Genomic DNA, 16,248 nt, shown 5'->3' with positions numbered 1-16,248 from the left:
CATGGGGTCTCCTCCCCTGAGCCTGGGGTGGGGGCTCCTGTCCATGGGGTCTCCTCCCCTGATCCTGGAGGGGCTCCTGTCCATGGGGTCTCCTCCCCTGATCCTGGAGGGGCTCCTGTCCATGGGGTCTCCTCCCCTGATCCTGGGGTGGGGACTCCTGTCCATGGTGCCTCCTCCAGTCATTGCTTCCTCCCTAGGGGGGGTCACTCCTCTGCAGTTGGCCTGGGGACTCTCTATTCGGGGGTCTAGACCCTGGGGGCGCTCTCTCTCCCCAGGGGCCCCATGCAGTGTTTGGCTCTGAGCTGACGGGCCCATGTGCCCGTGGAGGCTGACCTTGCTTTCCTTGGGACTCCAGGGGGCACCATCCAACCAACAGACACACCTCGTGGGCTCCCACAGCCCCCATGCTTGCCAGCAAGGCCACGTGCCCCTGTGGTCCTGCCTCTGGGGTTAGGGAAACTGAGGTCCCAGGTGCCAGGAGGCATCTTGACTGCTGTCCCATGCCTCTGCAGCCCAGGACTGTCACGACCGAGGGGCCTGTAGAGTTGCCCACCCAGGGTGGAAGTTGCTGTCAAGGGTGGACCAGAGTCCAGACAGTGTGAGCCTCAGAAGAGGCAGGCAGGCCCCTGCCCTCCAGAGTCCCAAGGCTAGGGACATGGGGATGGCCTGGAAGGAGCCCCAGACCCATAGCTTCTGGCCCTGTGCCCTGAGGAGGAGGAGGAGGAGGAGGCTGTGGACACTTCACCAGTCCTACCTGTGGGAGCCAAGGCCATAGAGGCTGGCAGCAGGCAGAGATATGCCTGGGGTCACCAAGCAAGGGAAAGCAGCCCCTCAGGCTGCTGGCTCACAGGACGGGCAGCTGCCCACCCGCCCTGAGTGCCTGGCCCTGGAATCCTCTGGAGCTGCTGGGATCACCCCTGCCTCCCAGTCAGAACCTGCGCTTCTCCCTCTACCTGTCCAGGTCATCAGACAGAGCCCGGACCCCTGGGCCACCCTGGCCAGCTCTCCATTTCTGTGAGGCTGGGAGCTGGGCCTGGGGACCACCTTCCCGTGGTGGGCTGGCTTCCCCTCCAGGCTCTGCCAACTGGCCGCAGCACCGCTCTCAAGGGCACACATGAAAAGCAGGAGGATTTCATTGTTCTCCAGCCTTGCTTCCCAGGAAGTCCCGTGGCCACCAGCCCTGGCCAGGCTGGGGTGGGCATCCTCAGGAGCTGTGCCTGCAGGCGGTCAAGCCAGGGGTTCTGCAGTGGCCCTGCTCAGCCAGCAGAGGACGGTGGCTGCCCGCTTAGTGAGACTCAGCCTTTGGCAGGTGCTTTCCCGTGAGGTCAGAGGGGCAGGCAGGTCCTATTTTGGGTGATGGCCACCTCCTCCTCAGGCACCAGGCCCAGGGTACAGCAGGACAGCGTAGAGTGGGCACTGCTGGATGGACAGCTGGTCGCTGAGGGTCTACCACAGGTAATCCTTCCAGGTCCCACCTGGCCTCCCCTGGGGAGTAGGGTGGGGGACTAGAGACTTGTGTGGAGGCCAGGAAGAAGGGGGTGGACCAGCTTTGTTGGGTGGGGGACTGATTTCCACACCAGAGGCTGAGGGCCAAAAGCGCTGGACCTGAGCTGCAGGCCACAGGGGACTGTAAAGCTGGCCAATGCCAAGCTGAGCCCAGGGAGAGGAGGCCTTCTGGGTACCTTGGCTCCGGAGGCCTCCTCCAGTGGACCCAGTAAGGCAGCTGGGCAGAGGTCTCTGATGGGGTCCCAGCCCGCGGTGCCTGTGGCTGGGAGTGGAGGAGCGCACGGACCCTGTGCCCTGCCTTGTGCCCTGGGCTGACCCGCCATAGGCAGAGCCTGCCAGGCTCTGGTCAGGAGCTGCTGACAGGCCCTGGGACACAGCCGCTCCAACCCCGACCGCTGGCGCCCAGGCCTGCGCGCTTCTCCCGGGTGCAGGTGCCCTGATTGGCTGTGTGGCTCTCGGGGCGGCTCCTCTCTTGGGGCCGCAGCAGGTGCCTGGAGGGGGGCAGTGGACTGCCAAGGGCTCCCAGGCAGGCAGGATGAAGAAGGGCAGTGCTCCAGCATCCCTGCCCAGGTGCCTTCTGGGCAGTGGCCCCTTGGCCCTGGGCCTGAGCAGTGGCAACCGTGGGGTGGATCACACAGTGAGCAGGGCTGAGGCAAAGGGGCCCAGACGCTGGATCCGCAACCCTGAGGCTAAGCCAAGGGGTCGGCCGGTCAGGGGAGCATGGCAGCTGTGACCCTTCTGCCTCCAGTGCCTGGTCCTCTGCTCATGTCCAGCCCCCTGCCCACTGTGGACTTTGGGGTGGCCTCAGCCAGCTGTCCTGGCCACCAGCCCATCAGACTGAGCAGGAAGGAAGGGGGGGGCCCTGGTGGGCAGGGTGTGGCCCTACTTGCTTTCTCCATGGTGGAGCTGTGAGCAAAAGGGACAGTGGCCACGCCGCCTCCTGGCCTGGGCAGCTGTACCCCCTGAGCTTGAACTTGAGAAGCTGTGGGATTCTGTGAGGCAGTTTCAGACAGTGGAGGCCCTGGACAGCGGAGTGAGTGGCAGGGTCAGACTGGAACCAACCAGGGCCCCGGGGCTCCCCAGGCACTGGGGGATAGGGGCTTCGTCAGGCCAGAGTGCAGTCCAGCATGAGCAGGGAGTGCGGGGAGGACACCCCACCCGCAGCCAGCCGAGTGCTCGTCTCACCTCCTCTCAGGTCCACGGGCCTTCTCCCCGTCCTTCTGTCCACCCCTCACCTGCCTGCATCCCCCATCCACCCATCTACTCCCCACCTACTTACCCATCCATCCATCCGTCCACCCACCTTTCTGCTCATTCATATTTATCCATCATCCGTCATCCATATCCATCCATCCGTCTGTCCATCCATCCACTCATTGATACACACACCAATACACCCATCCATCCACCTGTCTGACCATCCATCCTTCCATTCACCCATCTATCCATCTACCTGTCCTTCTGTCTGTCCACCCAAACCTCACTGAGCACCTGCTGAGTACTGGGAGGTGCTGGGTGACTCTGGCCCCCCAGGGGTGCACCGTGTGGGCGTAGACCAGAATGCACTGGTGCCGGTGCTATGAGGTTTGTATTGGGTCAGTCAGGGGGTGGTGTCATAGACGTTCTAGAAAAGGAATGTGGGACCCCACCCATCGTGCGCACCCCAACTTAGGCCACCCCACAGCTCAGATTCTGAAGTTGGCTGTTGCAGAAGGCTATGGGGCAGAACTCCGTGCTTGAATCCAGACCCGATGTGCTATGCAATCAGGCAGACTGGCCCACCAGTAGGGTCCTTCTGTCCTGGCCAGTCCCACTCCCCATCCCTCCCGTCAGAGAGCACAGGAGGCCAGTGTGGGGGCTGCTCAAGGAACTTTATTGTACAAAGTGGGTCTTCCGCAGGCAGAGCAGGGAGGGCATGAGGCCGTGTCCGTCCCAGCGCAGGGCTCCTGCTGTGTGGCGGGTGACCGGCCCTCTTGCACAGGCTGGCCTCCATCTCTGGCCTTCCTTGGGAAGGCTCGGCCTCTCCAGGGCATGGGCCATTGAGCCAACCGTCAGGAATCTCTTTCCTCTGAGATGCCAGAGACAGAGCTGGGGGATCAGTGGGGTGGGATAGGGGTGGGAGGGTCCAGAAGCAAAAGGGGGTGGTGACAGCAGTGGGGGTGTCAGAGGGACAAGGTCAGGCTACAGTGGCAACAGGAAGCAATCTCTTAGCTAAGGCCGGGGGCTGGTGAGTCTGGGGACACAGAGGTGCTTCTGGTGTGTACCTGCCAAAACACGGGCGTGGAGCACGGGAAGCATTAGTGTGGACCCGAGAACGGGCTACAGCCTGCCCTGCGAGGCCTTGGCTCCGTGAGCCTGCCTCTGTCTCTGGTGGCTGCCTGGCCCGGCCCACACTCCTCCCCGTGTCACAGGCACCTGCTGCAGCCTCTTGGGACACTCGCACCCTGGGTGGACTCTGAGGCCCTGGATCTGGGCCGGGCTCAGCCTGCCCACCCGCCCAAGCAGCCCCGAGAGCTGGACCTGGGGCTCTGGTCCCACAGGCCGGCTGTCTACAGGCAGCCAGAGGCTGGGAGCGCGCCGGGCAGACTCCCCCAGCCCCGCCTCAGGCCAACGGCTCTCTGCAGCCAGCCCCACTGCGGAAGCGGGGCCTCCCTCCTCCCCAAACCAGATGCCATTTGTCAACGTCCTTGCAAACTCGTGGCGCCCAGAAACCAAGGCGGGTAGCTTGGCCAGGACCACCCGGCGAGGCGGTCTGCAGGAGTACCCGTTCAACACAGCTCAGCGAAATCTGCTCCCACCTTCCAGCCAACCTGCCTCTGCCATGCGGCCTCAGCTTCCCCGGGCCTCTTGGCCGCCTCCCCTCACCACTGGCTCGCAGCGGACGGACGCGCCTGTGGTCAGGCCGGCGTCGGTCTGGCGCCCCTCACGTGTCTGCGGGCAGCCTGCTTTTCCCACCCTCGCTGGGGCCTCCCCGGAGGGCTCACAAGTGGGTCTCCTGTCCTGCACTGTGCGGCACTACAGCCTGGCCCCCTCGTCAGCCCCAGGGACCGCCCGGCTCCCCCCTCCCCCCGTAGTCACTGATGCCCAGGCCTAGAAGGATCTGGCAAGTCCGGGGCTCCGGAAAGCTGCTAAGGGAGGGCTCCTCATCCCCAGGCCGGCGGGGAAACCGGAGACTCCGAGCCCCCCAGCCCGTGGGGCAGGAGGCCAGCCTGAGCACGGTTCCTCCCATCCAGGGAGAAGCCATGCTCATTTCGGCCGCATCCGTGACCCTGGAGGCCCGTGGCCCCAGCCCCCAGAGGCCACCTGGACCTCCACCACCCCTGCTGCCAAAGCCAGGGAAGGACAACCTGCGTCTGCAGAAGCTGTTGAGGAAAGCAGCTCGGAAGAAGACGGCAGGGGCTGCCCCCGCCCCGCCCGGAGCCTTCCGCGCCTCCCTGTCCCCTGTGAGTGAGGCCAGCCATGACCTGGAGGCCACGACCCCATGTGCCACCCAGGCCCGGCGCACGGTAGCACCCCTGCCCCGCTCCCCGCACACGCCTGTCATCCACCACGGGGCCTCACCCCAGCAGAGGCCCACCTTCTCCTTCAGCCTCACTGACCACAGCGCTCTGGCCACACATTGGGAGGCCCCTCCAAGGCCTGAAGCCCTGGCCCCAGAACCTACACGACTGCCCAGTGGTTTTGCCCCCGTCTCAGCCCCCAAATCGGGAGGCACACACATCACCCGTGTGCTCATCCAGCTGACACCATCCCCACATGACGGAGCCCCTGAGCCTCTGAAGACGGCCTCCGATGGGGGGCCCAGGGCTCAGGAGGGGGACCCGGCTCCAGTCAGCCACAGTGCCCAGTCTCTGATCCCCGTGGCCCACATCCGCCCGCTGCCTGTCAGGACCCAGGAGGCCAGCCCTGGACCCGAGGAGCCCTCTGTAGCAAGGCCACCATGCAGTTTCCAGGCCTCAGCATCCAGAGAGGCCAGCACCCGGGTGGTGGTGCCCATAGCCCCGACCTACCGCTCTCCCGGACCCCTGGCCGCTGTGGCCCCTGAGGCCGAGTGCCCAGAGGAGCCTCCCCGGTCCAGCCCTGCTCTAGAGGCTGAGAGGATCTCCATGCCCCTGGGAAGCTCATCCCTGGCCCTGCCATCGGGTCCCCACCCATGCCCTGCCCCCAAAGTTGCACCCAAGCCACGGCTCAGCGGCTGGACGCGCCTCAAGCAGCAGCTGATGGAGGATGCAGAGGATCCCTCGTTCCCAGAGCCGGAGCCCAGCCTGGGGTCCACACAGCCAGCGGTGCCCGCTGTGGCTAGTCCCCGGCCGCCTGCCTCCCGGGCCTCCAGAATGTGGGATGCTGTGCTCTACCGCATGTCCGTGGCCGAGTCCCGTGGCTGCTTGGCGGGGCCCAGGGGTGGGAGCTGCCCCCCAGCTGGTCTTGCCCGCCTGCCCTTCCTACACCGGCCTCGCTTCAATGCCCGGAAGCTGCAGGAGGCCACTCGGCCCCCTCCCTCCTTCCACTCCAACCTGGAGCTGAGCCCCCAACCCAAGAACTTCAATCGGACGGCAGCAGGCTGGAGGCTCCGGTGAGGGGCAGAGTGGCCCCCTGGGACCCAGGCCCAGGAGGAGGCGGACAGGCTGGGGCTCGGGGAGGCCATGGCCATTGTGAAGGAGGTGCAGGAGGACAGCGTGCGTCAGGGGCTGGGGAGGCGGGCCCGGTGCCATGGAGTCCAGTGGGTGGTTGGGGCAGGTCGAGGGGACAGGAGCGGTAAGGACACTCTGGGGAAGGGGAAGGGGTGCAGAGGGTGCAGCGAGGGGCAGTGGCAGTCTCAGCAGTGTGGGGAGGCGGAGGAGGTACACCTCAGGGTCAGCGTGGGGCTGGGGGGAGACAGGAGAGGTGGCCTGGGCCTCCTGTCGGGCAGCCCTACTGCCCCCTCCCTCTGCTGGTCAAGGGGACCCAGCACTGGCCCTGGCCGCTGGTCAGCACGCCGCTGGTCCTGAGGGGCCTGGGAGGGCAGGGCCAGGTGCAGCGGGCTGGCCCTGGGAGCAGGGTGACGGGAGGTTCCCTGCCGGCAACCAGGGCTGGGGACCTTCTGGTGGAAGAGTGGGGCAGGGACGCAGTGCTGAAGAGAGGCTGGGTGGGCGGGGCACTGAGGGGCTCCCTGGCGCCACGGGAGAGGAGCCCTGAGCCCTGAGCCCTTCCCCACAGCCTAGCAGCAGCCTCCAGCCCCAGCCCTGGGAAGCAGGGGAGGGACACAGGTGATGGACAGGAAGGGGACTGTGAAGGGAGCCTGGGACCCAGGCCACTAATAAATGTGTGCCCGGCCATGGTGTCGCTCTCTGTCTCCACCTGGGCGGGGAGGGCAGCAGAACCCTCCAGTGGCCCTTGGGAGGGGGAGACACAGGTTCTGCTCCTTTAAGATCCTCAGTGCCTGGGTGCTCAGGGAGCACACTCCTGGGGGCTCCATCCCACCAGCTCGAGGTCCCACAGTGGCCAGGCCGCCCTCTCCTCTCTGGAGGACTCCTGGGACACAGGGGACTCCTGAAGGGCACTTTGAGGTGGCTGAGCCATCCTGACCTTGATGGACGGTTCCAGGCTCATGTGAGACCAGGGGCCAAGTCTGCCAGGGGCCAGAGGCTGAGTTGGCTCTGAGCTGCGGCCAGCTGGGAGGTCAGGCCCTCAGCCCGCAGGCCTCAGCCTCACAGCCTGAGACATGGCCAGTGGGCCCTGTTCCCTCTGTACTCTCCCACGTTTCACACACGGCACTCGTCACCATCCCAGACTCACCGAGACGCAGGCCCTAGGGTACCGGGCCCTCGTCCACCAGGACCTTCTCGTACTTCCCGTGTCCGGTGGCCACAAACTTGTACCTCTTTCCAGATGGGGTGGCCTGTGGGGGAAGAAGGCCAAGTCAAAGGGAGAGGGGAGGAGGGGAGAAAGGGCACCCCGCCTCGCCTGGCCCGGCCTGTGCGGTCACATCAGGCCCTACCTTGATGGAGGATGAGGGCGTGGGGTCTCCGCTGAGCTCCCAGAGGCTTCTCTTGCTCATGTCTCCTGCTACAATATCCTGGGCAGACCAGGGGGCAGTCACGGGGCAGACCCAGGCCGTGGGGCTGGCAGCCCTGGCCCCTCTCTTTGGCTGGGTCTCACCTGGTCAAGGGGACCTGCCTACCTGGCATCTCGAGGGAGACCCGGGGGGAGCTTTGACCGCTGGCCCAGCCTTCTCCACACCACTCCCGCAGGGCTTCTCCACAGGCCAGCCCTCTGCCCTCCCTCCCTCACCCCGAGTGGCCACACACTGGCTCTTCCAGGGACCTCTGCCGCTACGCCCGCCAGGCTTTGCCTTCCCAGCTCTGCTCTGCCTGCCGAGGGGCCCTACCTTGCAGGAGGGGGTCTTGGCAGAAGACAGAGTCTGCATCTCTCCTGTCTCCCATAGACTCTTGGTACTGGCCACCGCCATGCTGGGCAACTCTATGGAGGCCTGGCGGGAGAGTTTGGGCGTCCGGCCAGCAGACTGCGGAGGAGACAGAGCCCCAGGGTAGCTTTAGTGGACAGCCACCATGGGGCACGCTGGGCGGTTCAGTCTTCATATTCTCCCCAGGGGGGCTTCCCCACAGCCTGCTGGAATGGGGTGCTCCCCTTCCCACGGTGTGCAGGTCCTGAAGCACTCAGGAGCCCGAGGCACGCGAGACATTAGGGGTCTGTCTTCACGCTGCTCGTGGGATGAGGCTAGAGGAATCCGTGTGGAGTGGAGGGTCACTGATTGCACAGAGAGGTTTGTTTGGACAGAGGGGCGTGGGTTGGATGAAAGGGTATCTGCTGGACAGGGAGACATGGGTCCAGTAAATGGTCATGACCAGACCTCTATCACTGACTGGAGGAGTGTCAGCTGGATACAGGGTGTTGGTGGCATGGGAAATCTACGCAGGAGTGGAGGGCACGGGCCACGCGGGCAGGCGTACCTCGAGGGCCTGGGTATACTGCTGCAGCCGCTCGTCAATCTTGGCGATGGGCAGGGCTGGCTGGGACTTCTTCACAGTGTTACTGGAGGGTAGGAGGGATGAGCCTCAGGTCCCCGTCAGTCCTCCCAACCCACCAAGAGACCCTCTTGGAGCGCCCCAGGTCCCAGGTCTCCACCCCCTCTGAGAATCCTGGAGGACAGACACACCTCTTCTCTACGGAGCGGTTCAGGGACTCGGTCCTGTCAGCAAGCTGTGGAGGTGGAGAGGGCTGTGGGTCCTAGGCAGCCAGAGTAGGCCATGCTCCTCCCCCAATGACCCCACCCATCAATCCAGTCATGGACTGTGACTTCCACGACACAAAGGCACTGCTTGCTGGCTATGAGGAGGTGTAGGAAACAGGAAAAGACATGGGGCAGGAGCTGGGGGGCAGAGGACACGGGCAGGAGCTGGGGGGGGAGAGGACACGGGGCAGGAGCTGGGGGGGCAGAGGACTCGGGGCAGGAGCTGGGGGGGGAGAGGACACGGGGCAGGAGCTGGGGGGGCAGAGGACATGGGGCAGGAGCCTGGGGGGGGGAGAGGACATGGGGCAGGAGCCTGGGGGGGGGAGAGGACATAGGGCAGGAGCTGGGGGGGCAGAGGACATGGGGCAGGAGCCTGGGGGGGAGAGAGGACATAGGGCAGGAGCTGGGGGGGGGAGAGGACACGGGGCAGGAGCTGGGGGTGCAGAGGACATGGGGCAGGAGCCTGGGGGGGGGGGAGGACATAGGGCAGGAGCTGGGGGGGCAGAGGACATGGGGCAGGAGCCTGGGGGGGGGAGAGGACATAGGGCAGGAGCTGGGGGGCAGAGGACATGGGGCAGGAGCCTGGGGGGGGGAGAGGACATAGGGCAGGAGCTGGGGGGGCAGAGGACATGGGGCAGGAGCCTGGGGGGGGGAGAGGACATAGGGCAGGAGCTGGGGGGGGGAGAGGACACGGGGCAGGAGCGGGGGGGGCAGAGGACATAGGGCAGGAGCTGGGGGGGGCAGAGGACATGGGGCAGGAGCTGGGGGGACAGAGGACACAGGCAGGAGCCTGGGGGGGGGAGAGGACATAGGGCAGGAGCTGGGGGGGGAGAGGACATAGGGCAGGAGCTGGGGGGGGGAGAGGACACGGGGCAGGAGCTGGGGGGGCAGAGGACATAGGGCAGGAGCTGGGGGGGGAGAGGACACGGGGCAGGAGCTGGGGGGGCAGAGGACATAGGGCAGGAGCTGGGGGGAGAGAGGACACGGGGCAGGAGCTGGGGGGGCAGAGGACACGGGGCAGGAGCCTGGGGGGGGGAGAGGACATAGGGCAGGAGCTGGGGGGGGGAGAGGACACGGGGCAGGAGCTGGGGGGGCAGAGGACATGGGGCAGGAGCCTGGAGGGGGGAGAGGACATAGGGCAGGAGCTGGGGGGGCAGAGGACATGGGGCAGGAGCCTGGGGGGGAGAGAGGACATAGGGCAGGAGCTGGGGGGGGAGAGGACACGGGGCAGGAGCTGGGGGGGCAGAGGACATGGGGCAGGAGCCTGGGGGGGGAGAGGACATAGGGCAGGAGCTGGGGGGCAGAGGACATGGGGCAGGAGCCTGGGGGGGGGAGAGGACATAGGGCAGGAGCTGGGGGGGCAGAGGACATGGGGCAGGAGCCTGGGGGGGGGGAGAGGACATAGGGCAGGAGCTGGGGGGGGGAGAGGACACGGGGCAGGAGCTGGGGGGGCAGAGGACATAGGGCAGGAGCTGGGGGGGGCAGAGGACATGGGGCAGGAGCTGGGGGGACAGAGGACACAGGCAGGAGCCTGGGGGGGGAGAGGACATAGGGCAGGAGCTGGGGGGGGGAGAGGACATAGGGCAGGAGCTGGGGGGGGGAGAGGACACGGGGCAGGAGCTGGGGGGGCAGAGGACATAGGGCAGGAGCTGGGGGGGGGAGAGGACATAGGGCAGGAGCTGGGGGGGCAGAGGACATAGGGCAGGAGCTGGGGGGGGTGGAGAGGACACTGGGCAGGAGCTGGGGGGGCAGAGGACACGGGGCAGGAGCCTGGGGGGGGAGAGGACATAGGGCAGGAGCTGGGGGGGGGAGAGGACATAGGGCAGGAGCTGGGGGGGGAGAGGACATAGGGCAGGAGCTGGGGGGGAGAGGACATGGGGCAGGAGCTGGGGGGGGAGAGGCCATAGGGCAGGAGCTGGGGGGGCAGAGGACATGGGACAGGAGCTGGGGGGGGAGAGGACACGGGGCAGGAGCTGGGGGGGGGAGAGGACACGGGGCAGGAGCTGGGGGGGGGCAGAGGACACGGGGCAGGAGCTGGGGGGGGAGAGGACATAGGGCAGGAGCTGGGGGGGGAGAGGACATAGGGCAGGAGCTGGGGGGGCAGAGGACATGGGGTAGGAGCTGGGGGGGGAGACGACATAGGGCAGGAGCTGGGGGGGGGAGAGGACACGGGGCAGGAGCTGGGGGGGGGAGAGGACACGGGGCAGGAGCTGGGGGGGCAGAGGACACGGGGCAGGAGCTGGGGGGGCAGAGGACACGGGGCAGGAGCCTGGGGGGGCAGAGGACACGGGGCAGGAGCCTGGGGGGGGGAGAGGACACGGGGCAGGAGCTGGGGGGGCAGAGGACACGGGGCAGGAGCTGGGGGGGGAGAGGACACAGGGCAGGAGCTGGGGGGGGGAGAGGACACGGGGCAGGAGCTGGGGGGGCAGAGGACACGGGGCAGGAGCTGGGGGGGGAGAGGACACGGGGCAGGAGCTGGGGAGGGCAGAGGACCCGGGGCAGGAGCCTGGGGGGGGGCAGAGGACACGGGGCAGGAGCTGGGGGGGGGAGAGGACACGGGGCAGGAGCTGGGGGGGGGGGGGGACACGGGGCAGGAGCTGGGGGGGCAGAGGACACGGGGCAGGAGCTGGGGGGGGAGAGGACACGGGGCAGGAGCTGGGGATGGCAGAGGACCCGGGGCAGGAGCCTGGGGGGGGGCAGAGGACACGGGGCAGGAGCTGCGGGGGGGAGAGGACACGGGGCAGGAGCTGGGGGGGCAGAGGACACGGGGCAGGAGCTGGGGGGGCAGAGGACACGGGGCAGGAGCCTGGGGGGGCAGAGGACACGGGGCAGGAGCCTGGGGGGGGAGAGGACATGGGGCAGGAGCTGGGGGGGGAGAGGACACGGGCAGGAGCTGGGGGGGGGAGAGGACACGGGGCAGGAGCTGGGGGGGCAGAGGACACGGGGCAGGAGCTGGGGGGGGAGAGGACATGGGGCAGGAGCTGGGGGGAGCAGAGGACACGGGGCAGGAGCTGGGGGGGGAGAGTACATAGGGCAGGAGCTGGGGGGGCAGAGGACATGGGGCAGGAGCTGGGGGGGCAGAGGACATGGGGCAGGAGCTGGGGGGGGAGAGGACATGGGGCAGGAGCTGGGGGGGGGAGAGGACATAGGGCAGGAGCTGGGGGGGCAGAGGACACGGGGCAGGAGCTGGGGGGGAGAGGACACGGGGCAGGAGCTGGGGGGGGCAGAGGACACGGGGCAGGAGCTGGGGGGGGCAGAGGACACGGGGCAGGAGCTGGGGGGGCAGAGGACACGGGGCAGGAGCTGGGGGTGCAGAGGACATGGGGCAGGAGCTGGGGGGGGCAGAGGACATGGGGCAGGAGCCTGGGGGGGGGAGAGGACACGGGGCAGGAGCTGGGGGGGCAGAGGACACAGGGCAGGAGCTGGGGGGGGCAGAGGACACAGGGCAGGAGCTGGGGGGGCAGAGGACACGGGGCAGGAGCTGGGGGGGGAGAGGACACGGGGCAGGAGCTGGGGGGTAGAGGACACAGGGCAGGAGCCTGGGGGGGAGAGAGGACACAGGGCAGGAGCTGGGGGGGGAGAGGACATAGGGCAGGAGCTGGGGGGGGGAGAGGACACGGGGCAGGAGCTGGGGGGTAGAGGACACAGGGCAGGAGCTGGGGGGGCAGAGGACATAGGGCAGGAGCTGGGGGGGGGAGAGGACATAGGGCAGGAGCTGGGGGGGGGAGAGGACATAGGGCAGGAGCCTGGGGGGGCAGAGGACACGGGGCAGGAGCTGGGGGGGGCAGAGGACACGGGGCAGGAGCCTGGGGGGGGAGAGGACACGGGGCAGGAGCTGGGGGGGGGAGAGGACACGGGGCAGGAGCTGGGGGGGGGAGAGGACATAGGGCAGGAGCTGGGGGGGGAGAGGACATGGGGCAGGAGCCTGGGGGGGGAGAGGACACGGGGCAGGAGCTGGGGGGGTGGAGAGGACACGGGGGAGGAGCTCGGGGGGCAGAGGACACGGGGCAGGAGCTGGGGGGCAGAGGACACGGGGCAGGAGCTGGGGGGGGCAGAGGACACGGGGCAGGAGCTGGGGGGGGAGAGGACATGGGGCAGGAGCTGGGGGGGCAGAGGACATGGGGCAGGAGCCTGGGGGGGGGAGAGGACACGGGGCAGGAGCTGGGGGGGGGAAGAGGACACGCGGGAGGAGCTCGGGGGGCAGAGGACACGGGGCAGGAGCTGGGGGGCAGAGGACACGGGGCAGGAGCTGGGGGGGGAGAGGACATGGGGCAGGAGCTGGGGGGGCAGAGGACATGGGGCAGGAGCTGGGGGGGCAGAGGACATGGGGCAGGAGCCTGGGGGGGGGAGAGGACACGGGGCAGGAGCTGGGGGGGTGGAGAGGACACGGGAGAGGAGCTCGGGGGGCAGAGGACACGGGGCAGGAGCTGGGGGGCAGAGGACACGGGGCAGGAGCTGGGGGGGGCAGAGGACATGGGGCAGGAGACTGGGGGGCAGAGGACACGGGGCAGGAGCTGGGGGGGCAGAGGACACGGGGCAGGAGCTGGGGGGCAGAGGACATGGGGCAGGAGCTGGGGGGGCAGAGGACACGGAGCAGGAGCTGGGGGGGGCAGAGGACATGGGGCAGGAGCTGGGGGGGCAGAGGACATGGGGCAGGAGCTGGGGGGCAGAGGACACGGGGCAGGAGCCTAGTGGACGCAGAGGACATGGGCAAGAGCCTGAGGTGACGTACTTTGGTGGTAGGGCTCAGGGGAGGTGAGATTGGTCTGGTGTTCCCCTCCAAGCCCAAGGGACTGGGGGTCCTGGGCTGTTGACATCTCTGGTGCTGTGGATAGAAAGCCCAGACAACCAGGTGACCCCTCCTGCAGCCCTCCTCCAGCCCCGGCCCTGCTGAAGCCGGCGCTTTCCCCTGGCTGGGCCTCAGGTGCTGTCTCCCTGACACACTCCAGTTCTGGAATTCTTAACAGCAGGGCAGTGTCCTGGTGACGTGGAGAGAACTTGCCCAGAGGTCGCCCAGCCCCACCACCCCCACAGTGTGGGCCTGGGAAGCTACAGTCTGGGGCAGGGGAGCTGGTTCTCTGTACTGATCACGGGACCCACGGGGTGTTGTAGGGGTGGGCGGGGGCTCGGACCCTTGGAGTAGCCCTCACCTCCTCTGCCTCCCCAGCCTCTGCCACCTCCTGGTGGCCCTGGACAGGCTCCTCTGGGCTAGACCCCTCCTGGCTCAAACCTAGCTGTTCCAGGTGGACACTGGCTTGACGCAGCCCATCACTGATCTCATTTCCACAGGTTCGCTGGCAGGACCTGTGGGTTGAACAGGCAAAACCGACTGAGGGCCACCCAGCTGCTTGGCCCGAGTCCTCTCCCATTCCTACTCAGTTCCCCATCTATAAAACGACGGCAGTCCAATGAGTTGAGTTCTTCTGGGACCCCAGCTTCTTGGGGTAAGGAGGCCCGAGGACCCCAGAGCCAGCCCCACTTCCTAGTCCTGTGCTGAGGCCCGAGGTCCCTTCCAGAAGAGCAGCCACTGCCTGGTCCAGGCTGTGCAGGGCCACCCAGGCGCTGGGGCTGGACCCCTCCCTACAGCCCCCTCTGAGGCCAGCCCGTCTGTCCACAACCTCCTGCCTGCTCCTGCCCCACTCTGTGTGTGGGCAAGTGTCTCGCAGAGCAGGACGTCCAGGGGAGGGAGGGAGGCAGGAGTCGGGGGAAGTTTTGGGGGCCTGGGTCTGGTGGTGGGCGAGGCGACGGTCGGGACACACGGCCTGACTGGAGAGGGGGGCCACAGGGAGACAGGGCGGCCTGCTGGCCACGGGTGTGGCTCTGCATCTGAGCGGGACTGAACCTGGAGAAGAAGATGGTGAATTGTTGGGTTTTCCATGATTTCAGGCCCCTTGGTGTACATGCCAGCCAAGACCCAGACCCAGCCGCCCAAGGTGGGCCGGGGTCTGAGCCAGGGTAGCCACACAGAGAGGCCATTCAGGAGCTGACTGTCCTTGTGGTTAGGCAGGTGTGGGTGGGGTGGAGGCTGCAGGGGCCCAGAGATCCACCAGAAGAGCAAAAGCGCCCCCTGCTGTTGGGCGGGGGCAGGATGAAGCCAGCCAGTCGGGCGGCCGCTCCCTCTCAGAGATGCAGAGTGTGCAGGGAAGACAAAGGCCACACAGGGAAGCTGAGGAGTGGGCAGGCAGGACCAGGGCCCGGACAGGCAGGGGACCTCAGGTGTGGGAGCCTGGTTGTGGGTGAAAAGGGGCAGCAGTGACACGGGGGAGGGCTGAACCAGCACTCTGGCTGGCTGGGGGCCTCAGAGGGGCCTCGGGCTCTGGATCAGGGACTGTGGGCAGCACGGCCACAGGCTCTGGCTACTTGAGGCTCTGGCCCCAAGCTGGGGGCAGAATTCTGAGCAGGGTTGGAGGCCCACCATGCCCAGGCCTGATGGGCTGGGGCTGGGGGTCTTCCTGCAAATAGCTCCTGGGTTACGAAGAGCAGCTCAGACACCGAGCTGGGGGAGGGCAAGGTGAGGGTCTGGGAACAGACCCCATCCGTGGGCCCAGAGTTGCTTTGGGCCCCAACCGCCCTAATTCAGAGGCACACACGTCCAAACATCTGGAAAGTGTGTCCCCCCTCCCCAGGCTGACTCGCAGGCACACATCTGGAAATACCTGCTCCCCTCCGTGGGAATGGAGATCAGCCAGCCCCCAGGGAGGGGGGTGGCGGCCGGGGCTGCAGAGCTAGCATTACGTAAGTGGGCTGCAGCTGTGCGCTGATGTGGCCGCCCCCAGCCCCCCACTCCCACCGCCCACCCCCCGCCGCAGCTGGTCTGGATGGGGCCCAGGGGCCCTGGGGAGCCCAGGAATGAAATTTCCTCACCGCCCGCCCTGCAGCCCCCTCCCCGCCGCCCTGCTGTCTCGTTCCCTTCCTCCTTCCTCCCTCACAGCCATGGGCACTGGGGAGCGGGCTGGGAACGCAGTCAGAGGCTGCTGGGTAGGTGCAGTTTGGGGCCTCCACCCCCACTTGCCTGTCCTGCTTGCCCTCTGGACTTTCAGCCCCGGGGCACTCTCCGCCATCCAAGGCCCCCTCCTCAACCCAGTGCTGCTGTGGTGGCTGCTGTGGCTTCTGGGACCAGTCACCAAAACCCTCGTCCTCCTCGTCTTGTTCAGGGGCCTCCGAGGGCTTCACTCCGAGGCTAGAGAGAAGTAGAGGTGTTAGATGTGCCCCTGCTCCCCTTCACCGGCCTCCCTCCAGCCGACCCTGGGCCCCAAGAGAGGGAGACCCATCTGCCTCAGAGCTGGCCCATGGCTAGGCTCTGCTCCCCATGGTCAGAACCCCTGAGGGCAACACTGCCTCCATCGGAGGTCCCCCCAGCAGGACTGGGCCTCCCCCATCGGCCTAGGGCTCCCCTGGAGCAGGGCTGGGCCTCCCCCATGGTCCTAGGGCTCCTCTAGAGCAGGGCTGGGCCTCCCCCATGGTCCTAGGGCTCCCCTGGAGCAGGGCTGGGCCTCTCCCATGGGCCTAGG

The 16,248-nt window shown here is 67.4% G+C and overlaps 2 protein-coding genes across 4 annotated transcripts in view; one reads left to right on the top strand and one right to left on the bottom strand.

Annotated features, from left to right (window-relative positions):
* Nucleotides 1–3,358: 3,358 nt before the first annotated feature.
* Lsp1 (lymphocyte specific protein 1) overlaps nt 3,359–16,248 on the bottom strand; it is a 38,311-nt gene continuing 25,421 nt past the window's right edge. For all 3 annotated transcript variants that reach the window (XM_046444822.2, XM_058579366.1, XM_046444823.2), the window contains exons 3-11: nt 15,750–15,917; nt 13,888–14,041; nt 13,470–13,562; nt 8,663–8,706; nt 8,457–8,538; nt 7,874–8,008; nt 7,484–7,561; nt 7,282–7,384; nt 3,359–3,770 (exon numbers count right to left, since the gene is read on the bottom strand). In XM_046444822.2, the coding sequence (XP_046300778.1) occupies nt 7,295–7,384; nt 7,484–7,561; nt 7,874–8,008; nt 8,457–8,538; nt 8,663–8,706; nt 13,470–13,562; nt 13,888–14,041; nt 15,750–15,917 (844 nt within the window). In that variant the 3' untranslated portion in view covers nt 3,359–3,770; nt 7,282–7,294. The remainder of the gene's footprint in view (nt 3,771–7,281; nt 7,385–7,483; nt 7,562–7,873; nt 8,009–8,456; nt 8,539–8,662; nt 8,707–13,469; nt 13,563–13,887; nt 14,042–15,749; nt 15,918–16,248) is intronic.
* Nucleotides 4,477–6,352, top strand: Prr33 (proline rich 33). Its single transcript, XM_046444818.1, has one exon. It carries the CDS (start codon nt 4,587–4,589, stop codon nt 6,081–6,083), a length of 1,497 nt encoding a protein of 498 aa, XP_046300774.1. The 5' UTR covers nt 4,477–4,586; the 3' UTR covers nt 6,084–6,352.

Source organism: Marmota monax, unplaced genomic scaffold (genome assembly GCF_021218885.2).
Source record: "Marmota monax isolate L192 unplaced genomic scaffold, Marmota_monax_Labrador192_F-V1.1 WCK01_AAM20220418_F8-fsc00038, whole genome shotgun sequence".
Taxonomy (NCBI): Eukaryota; Metazoa; Chordata; class Mammalia; order Rodentia; family Sciuridae; genus Marmota; species Marmota monax.
Note: the sequence above shows the minus strand (reverse complement) of the source record. Positions and strands in the feature narration are given on the sequence as shown.